Source organism: Magnolia sinica, chromosome 11 (genome assembly GCF_029962835.1).
Source record: "Magnolia sinica isolate HGM2019 chromosome 11, MsV1, whole genome shotgun sequence".
In the NCBI taxonomy this organism is placed as follows: domain Eukaryota; kingdom Viridiplantae; phylum Streptophyta; class Magnoliopsida; order Magnoliales; family Magnoliaceae; genus Magnolia; species Magnolia sinica.
In genome coordinates, this window is record NC_080583.1 from 79,480,222 (window position 1) to 79,489,212 (window position 8,991).

Sequence of the window (8,991 nt, forward strand, 5' to 3'; positions counted from 1 at the left end):
ACGCCCTAGCGACATCAGGGTCGTAGCCTCCACAGGCATATCATGGATGACAGGATTGGACACCGAAAATATTAATTCTATCACGAGGGCGCCATAGATGTCCCAGATGAACGGTACTGATATTGTGACGCAACCCCACTGTTGCACACGTGGGCGGGCACACGTGGGCGGATGCTGATGTAAGCGGGGCATGAGGGCCTGGGCGAGCTATCAGTGGTTGGCAGGCTACTGTACTGGCAAGCTACTGTGCATACAGTGAGGCGGTAACTAGTGTGAAGTGTACTAGACCCCGGTGATTGTCCAAAGAGGAACTATACTAATATATGATGTTCTAGAGGTGAATTGTACTGTTATCTGGTCCCTGAGGAGGACTGGTATGCTTGCGTTGCATCTTGTATATGACATTTGGCCATGTAAGCCTTGCATCGCATAGCCTTAGTATGGCTAATAGCATTCATGGACTTACCAGCATTTTCGCATTACTCTGATATTTCATATTTGTATTTCTACCATGCGCACACACTTACACCACCCTCTAAGCTTTCTATAAGCTTATGTACGATAAATTCGTGCAGGTAGCGTTAGGTCGTAGCGGCGTTGAGATTGGAGCGTGCAGTTGTCTTTTGGAGCTTTGAATCGATATTGTATTTCCCTTTATGCATTGTACTCAAGTTTTGATATTAGTGGATATGTGATGATGATGTTGCCTTTGTGATTTGGGTACACTTGTGGTTATACTTCTTTCGAGATAAATGTACATTGGAAAATCCTCCTTGTAGGATCCCAGGATCGGAATCTGGCATATGGGCGCTGGGAGCCAAGAATGGAGTACTACGGAGGCTGTCGGAACCGGATTTGGTGATTGAGAATTCTGTGAGCCCGGTTTCTGAGTTTGGGGTGTGACAGAAATATAATTTGATAAAATTTTAAATGGGTTTTGAATCATCTCATTTTGACACCATTTTATTTTCCAAAAGTAATCTCAATGTTCATCATTTACAGTGTATCACTTATATTTACTATAAAATGACCATAACTCTCTTGTTGCATGTCCAATTGAGGTTATCTTATGATCGTTAGAAATATAATTTGATGAGATTTAAAATAACTTTAAAATCATCTCATTTAAACATCATTTGATTACCTAAAATTATATTCAAAGTTCATTATTCATTATGGACCGCGGATATTCACTATGGACTGCGGATATTCATTGTGGACAGTAAATAACCATAGTCCATAATGAATATCTACAATACATAGTTAATATCCACAGTCCATAGTTAATATCCACAGTTTATAATAAATATATGCGATCTACAATTAATAATAGAATTTGGAATCACTTTTGGATAATTAAATTAGGTTCAAATGAAATGATCCTAAATTTATTTAAAATTTTATCAAATTATCTATTATCTTTTTTAATTGATGAACGAGACTCTCAACTTAAATATCATACAAGTCTGATATAACTTTCTAATTTAAATTATAGTATGATGTACCATGGACCGACCATATGCCTTTATTATATCCACTCGGTCTTTCTGCTTGTGTTATATGCACTCAAGGAAAGAAAAGACTCAAGTGGGCCACACCAAAGGAAACAGTTGGGATGAATGCCCACCGTTAGAACCTTTGTGAGGCTTATAATAATCTGTAAACGTGACATACGGCCTACTCAGTCCAAGATGTCAAAATTGGGGTCCACAGCAAATGTGCCAGTACAAAATCACATTGAAGAATGAATAGTAACCAGTCATATGGTGGACGACACAAAACGAACGGTGGTCATAAGGAAGTAAGGAACCACTGTCCACAGTAATACCTGTTGGGGAAAAATCAGACAAGTCCGGAGGCTCGGATATGGAATGGACCAACTCTACTGACACCGCCCGGGAATCCGAGACAACAAGCCCGATCGAGGCAAGTAAGCAAAATGCCTAAATGAGAGATTTAGCTTAGACTCCGGGAAATGAATCCCGACCGAGACTTACAAAATCATGAGCCACAAGGCGAAGTATATAAGATGCATAAAGTTGACTCGATAAATGAGGCAGCGACATCTAACGAGGCCGATTAAGGCCCAAAGCTCAAAAGTTACCTGACCGACCGGAAAACCGATCCATATTTAGGTCGGTTATAAGGTCAGCTATTAGAATAAAAGAGGATATCGATTACGAATTGGGTCCAATTCATCCGACAAAAGGCAAATAACTTTATCCTTACAACTACTCGAGATTTACTCATCACTAGAGTCAGTTTAGACTAAGCCAAGTAAGGAAAAGACCATATAAATAAAAACACCGTTCCAAAAATCGAGAAAAGACTCCGATCCTGAAGATCTCGGGATGGAGTGGAGTCGACAAATGGATTAATATCAAATCTTCAAAACAAAGGAAAAAATTTCCTGCATGATGGGAATCTCTCATTCCTTATCTATACAGGAGATCTTTAATACGAAAGGTACGCATAAAAGTCTACTGAAAACCTTCTTGTCCTGCCACTGACTTTAAGCATAGAAAGATCCCGGTTCCGGTGTCTCATACGTTTCCTTGTTGCGCAGCGATAGGAACGAGGAGGAGGCACGATTGTTTTGCACGATTGTCTAATCAAATGATTTTACGACCCTATCCTCAGTTCTCACTATTTAGCCGGTTTAGAATTAGGTACTTGTCTGCCACGTGTACATTCACGATACAACGCTTGCTAGCAGCATGTGCGGTCCGATTGAAATGTACTTTCTTTCTTAATCGCGAAGGCAACGACTACCCGAGTCATCGGAGACTCCCACAAGAACCGAAACATGGCAGAGCCATCTCTCTTCGGTACATGTGGCATGATGATATGCCAACCGGATCCATCCCCCTAATTGACCGTAGCATCGATGGGTCAACGGAAATCTCTATCCGTAAATTTTCAACAATCTCTACTGCAATATTTTTCCGTGGCCTATTTACGTAAGCCATTCCATTAGGTTTCACTAATCTGATGGACAAGATTATCTAAAATATGTCAATATTTTTTAAATATAAGCTTCTAATAGTAAGTTAGAGCAAATAGATGGACCAGATTGTAATGATATCTTAGATAATTGTACAATATAAATATCTGTGTACCATATGCTACCATTCTTCAAAATGTACCATATCTTTTCCAGCCAATCAGTATCACAGGACAAACGCACTTTTGTGAAAGACTTGGAAGTCCGTGACCTTGCGGTCCATCATATTCTGCTGTTTTGCTAACTCCACGCGCGTGTAGATGGAATGCTACCTACAGGCCATCAAAAGTACCATCGTGGCCCACATTTATGACATCAAAACCGTCCATCAGGTGTAGCTGAACGTGCATATGTTCTGGACAACAAATAAATCTGATCTATTTTTCAGGTTTTTCTCGACTGTATATTTTTCATAAACTGTGGCCTTCCTGATGAGTGGACCGAATTGTTTCTTGGGAAAGATCATTTAGATAATGATATATCTCTGATGAATGGATTGGATCTGGTATCGATTTCCCATGCTTTCACATGTGTGGTGTGTACGTGAGCTGTCTGGTACACGCGTGAGCTCGTAAAAGTGGGATGAGACATGATGTTTCAAACAGGGAATTCTTTGATACTCTGGAAGAGTGTGATAGTTGATCTGCAAGCACATAAAAATTGTATACATTAGGTCATCTTTCAAAAATCAGGCCAATTGAAGAATCCGAACCTTTGATTATTTAGAAATTGCATTTCCTGGTTGAAACATCTCAATGAGCAACATCTGACCGTTCAATTCAACTGGAACGAAGAATGTTTAAGATGAGTGGCTAGGATCTCCAAATGTGGGAGATTTGTGGGACATGGCCCATCTAAGGTGGGGACCACAGACCAGTGTCCGTGATTGCTCAACTACTGACCCACTTCTACCTATTGACCCTACGTAAAAATAGGCATGCATGGGGTTCTCATATGCCAGCGTGTCAAGTGCGTGGGACCTTTGGGCCGTGGAACAGTGGGCCCCACAACGAAGATAGGGCTTTTCCACTCATATCGTGCGGACCTCCCTTCATGAAAGGGATGGAAGGTTTGATCCAATGGAGTACACCTTTTGAATGGCTTGGATGCCCTACGGCCTACACACGTGATCCTTGGCACGTGCAACCCGCTGCTTGTGACGCTCACATGCAATGGGCTTGCGGCGATTATTAAAGCTCATTCCTCGTATTAAATAGCATCCAGAATCTCGTGAGAAAAGATGGAAGGTGGAAAGAAACGGTACCAGTCACAAGTGTCGACGAGAGCACACTTGCATGACATCTGGGCCCATCATAAGGTGGGCCCCACCACGAGTCATGCCTTGGATTTAAAATCAGGCCATTCTAATTAGTAAACTGGCCTTTACATGTCCAAAAATGGACGGTTAAGATAGAAATGACAAAGCGAAGTTCATCGAGTGGGCCCATTCTGATGTGGTCTGGGCACAATCCAGATCATTCATCTGGTTTTGGCCCACCATTTTTATTCACAGCACACCTATCAGGTCAGTGGTCATGATGAGGTTCATACTTACGGAACAAAGAGCTCCGATTGAAAAAAGCAAAAACCCGTACAGTCCACATTCAACCAATATGTGTGGCCCACCTAATGACTGGGCCTGATGGGATCTTAATTTTGTTGACATAAGCCCGACCCATCACATCATCCCTTCCTGGAGATTGTATGAGATCCGAGAATTTCATCAGGTGGGACCCACAGTAAATGTGACCAAGCCCATGAAACACTGGGTTTATGAGAGGGTCAAACGATAACAAGCTGATGGTGCAGATTTAATGTCCACCAAGCTACCAGACAGCATCTCTCACACGTGTGGCGCATACAAGCATTCGCAGAGTGACAAATCAGGAAATGTCTCGGCCTGGGTATTTCAGGTGGGTCTTCTTTATACTAATGCTAACTTGTCATACAGGCCTGTATTTTCCATCAAAATGCTATTTGTGTAGCACATCTGCACCATGCAAACGGTAGGCGTCAAAACGAACATCAGACAGGACGCCTTGCTCATCAAGTGAGCCACGCCGTTGGAATCATTGGACAACTTACGGTCCAACTCAACATACAGAAGTTGGGCATCTAACGGGTGGATCAGCTTAATTTTCCAGGTGAGTGACCTTCAAGGTGGGGCTGACTGTTTGCACGGCATGGATGTCCTATTCAAATGGAATGTTGGCTGGAACTGCATGATGACAAGTTAGCATGTCCTCATCCTAGTGGTAATGTAATTCTCGGCATGGGAATTTCTCATAAAATTTTCAGATTTTGACGTTTTTCTTTCCATGGTTATCGGATGTATCCCATGTTGGAGGGTCCGAAATGGGCCATACTAGGTGGAAATATATCTATACCTACCAACATGAAATAAACCAAGACCGGTCCTAGTCCTGTTGGGTGTAGCCCACCGGTCTTGATACCCAGTTCCAAACAACATGGGACTTCATGCCGGGTAAGGCCAGCCCAGCTCAGCTGCCACACCCCCAGCTGTAAGATCTATGAGGATATACAATGACAACGTCCAGACCACAAAGACACCATGCTGTTTCCACCAAATATACACTCCAATGTTAAATGACAAAGTATCAATCTTAATTAATGGCAATGGAATCAGATACCAAAACAAATCATTTCTACAAGGGATGCATCACAACGGATTCAATCATGCGTGAGATACTCGAGATCAGTGTAACTGGAGTTATATGGCCATTCATCAGTCGGACCAGAAACTACAGGATTGTAGAGGTCGTTCCATGCGTTCATGCAGAGACATAACAGCTTTTTTCTCAAAATGTACTTCTGCTACACGTTCCAACTTCAAGCGCTGGAGGTAGAATGCACCCAAATGAATATCAGCCTTCCAATTTAATTGTTTTGGACCTGAAATTCATCAGTGGAAATTTCAGCTTGTGACCCAGCTGGGACCCAAACAGTTCTCTGGCCTTCTTTTATCAAAAGAAAGGAGGTCCACAGTAATGATGAATGATCACCTACACAACAATAGTATGCAATAAGCCCTATATCCTTCTGCCAATGTACCGCACTAGGACATCTGTAGGACATCTGGGCCATGCAAACCGCGGGTGTCGTGATGATCGCCTGGCATGAAAATCAGGTCGCTCCACGCATCAGGTGGGCAAGCACACATACATTGAGCCAGATCCTATTTTGACAATGCCGCACACCTGATGAGTGGACAGGTCTGATTTTCACACCAGGTGATCTTCACGTGGGGCCCGCCTACCAATCAGCTTGGATGTCCTCTCCTTTGTGTGAGTGTGTGTGTGTAGAGATAACCATCATTCACTGCAGATCGTTTGCAGTTGACAGGTTTTGGCATGAATGAAATAAAGAAGCTTGGTTGGGGTGACGAGGCTCAAGCAAGAAAGCTGGGAAAGCTATAACTTCTTCTCATCTAAAGGCCCACTTGCAAAAAGCTCTTGCATTGAAGAAAAAGGATATCTATCATATATAAAGAATGAGACAACGACCAACTGTAAAAAAGCTGAAACAGAACAAATTGGAGGCAAATCGCAGAATCCAATCCATAAAAGGCCCAGCACCCCGCATGAAGTGTTCACGCTCACAGAATTCAGGAAACATGGGCAGGATGAGATGCACCTTCCTGTCGATTCTCGCCTTCGGTCTCCTCTTCCACAATGCCACTGCTGCCGAAGAACAGCATGAGATGAAGAAGCTTCCATCTGCAATGGTCGTCGGAACGGTTTACTGCGACACGTGTTTTCACCAAGAATTTTCAAAGACCAGCCACTTCATTTCAGGTTCATGCCAGGGGAATCTACCCACAGACATTCATCATGGCACACACTAAAATACATGCCCCACACATGACAAGGTGTCACAAATGTGAGAGATCTGGACCGTTCATCAGGAGGAACCGAGGGTGGATTTTATACAGCACAAAAAAAAAAAAAAAGGCTGTCTACCTGTCAGGTGGCCCACATATGTTGAATGTGGGCAGTCCCTTTTTTCTGATACATGTGCCCCTGACATGATGGAATTGATCTGATTTTTGTCATTGAGCACATTCCCCGTGGGGCCCCACCTGATGAACCTCCCAGAACTTGCACAGGATGCCATCATTGGCAATACTGTGGAATGGACTAGGCGTCTGCAAATGCACTCCTCACATTCAAGGAGAGAATTCCTATTTTAACTCAATCATATCATTTAAAAGCCTCCCTAATTTTTAGTTTTTGTTTTTCCTGTTTCTAGGTGCTTCTGTTGCGATAGAATGCGGCGACACAGGACAAAAACCAAGCTTCCAGAAGGAAGTGAAGACAAACAAACACGGTGAATTCAAAGTACATCTACCTTTCGCGGTCGGCAAGCATGTCAGGAGAATAAAGAAATGCTCAGTGAAACTAATCAGCAGCAGTGAGCCATACTGTGCGGTGGCTTCCACAGCAACTTCGTCTTCTCTCCATCTCAAGTCGAGAAAGCAAGGAACTCACATCTTCTCGGCTGGGTTTTTCACCTTTAAGCCTCTGAAACAACCCGAGCTTTGCTACGAGAAACCTAGCCCCGTGACCTCCTCAATTAGTTCTGAGAAGTTACTTACTTATCCAAATGTCCCCTCAGTTCCTCCTCTAAACCAAAACCCACCATCACTAAATCTACCACCACTCTACCAAATTCCCCAACTTCCAACAATACCAAATCTACCACCAATACCAAATTTGGGACAGCTACCAACACAACCAGGTCAGCCAACACCTGGATTTTCAAAACCAACTACATCTTTGAATGAAAAACCAGACCAGCCGACATTCTTTTATCCTACTCCATCAGTACCCTTCTTTCAAAGGCCACCAACCTTTGGAGTTCCATTGCCGCCCACCAACAACCCATTACAGCCATTTCCACCAACCAGCAACCTTCCGCCAAATCCATTCATCACTCCACCGACACCGACCCTCCCTTTCCCTTTTCCTCCATTCCCATTCCCACCTAGTACCCCGGGCTTCCCTGGATTTACCCCAGCTTCTCCTTCAAAGAAAACCTCACCTTGATTAAAGTGTATTGCTGATTCAAGTTAGTAGCTTTATTATATATCAATAACTGTTATCTGTAGTTTACATATATATATATATGGGTGTATTTGTATTGTTTTTATTTTTGTTTTTTGTATCTTTGTTCCTGATAGGTCAGGTAGTGCAAGGTATTGCAATTGTAATCACTGGTAGAATAAGTTCGCTGGATCTTTATGAAGTATGCACTAAGATTTTGGTAAATGGGTCCACAATGAAATATAATAGCAAGAATGAAATGTAACTCTTAGCTCATATGAAGGATTCAAGTGGAATGCCCCCTCAAGAAAGAATGTGTGAAGTAGGGCTGTCAATGGGTACCCGGACCCATGGATACCCGATGGACCTGTTCGGATTTTAATGGGTCTGGGTCCAATTTTTGGACCCATCAAGCTTGGGTTGGGTTCGGATCTTAGCTTTTGGGTCCAGTTAAATTCAGGCTCGGGTTGGTCCAACTAGGACCTAGTCCAGTCTAGCTAGTTTTAATGGTGATATTATATTTAAACTTATATTGTTTGTTCTAGCCAATGTTTTAAATATCGACAATAACGGCCGATATATCCCACGATATATCTTGTATCCCACCTGCGCCATACAAAACACACAAGTAGTTCCGATATATCCCACGTGTTTAATTGGGTGAGCATTTTCAATTTTTTATCCTTTTTTTTTTTTGTTGTTGAAATTATGTTAAATCAGTGTCAATTGGTTATAAATTCATTGGTTCCTCGTGTTTTGCATGTAAAATCATGGAGTTAAAACTTTGATTTTGATATCCATTGGTTCTTCATGTTCTCCATGTTTTTTCCAAAATTTTCCTTCAACCAGCTATCAATTGAGACTAATTTCAAAGTATTTAGGAGTATTTGATGAAATGATCATCACATACACTATAATTTTGAA

General features: G+C 42.3%; 1 protein-coding gene across 1 annotated transcript; it reads left to right on the forward strand.

The window, feature by feature from the left end:
• The first annotated feature begins 6,489 nt into the window (after positions 1-6,489).
• Positions 6,490-8,359, forward strand: LOC131219447 (pollen-specific leucine-rich repeat extensin-like protein 4). The gene is made up of 2 exons (XM_058214581.1): positions 6,490-6,819; positions 7,274-8,359. Exons 1-2 carry the CDS (start codon positions 6,516-6,518, stop codon positions 8,068-8,070), a joined length of 1,101 nt encoding a protein of 366 aa, XP_058070564.1. The 5' UTR covers positions 6,490-6,515; the 3' UTR covers positions 8,071-8,359.
• The last annotated feature ends 632 nt before the right edge of the window (positions 8,360-8,991 follow it).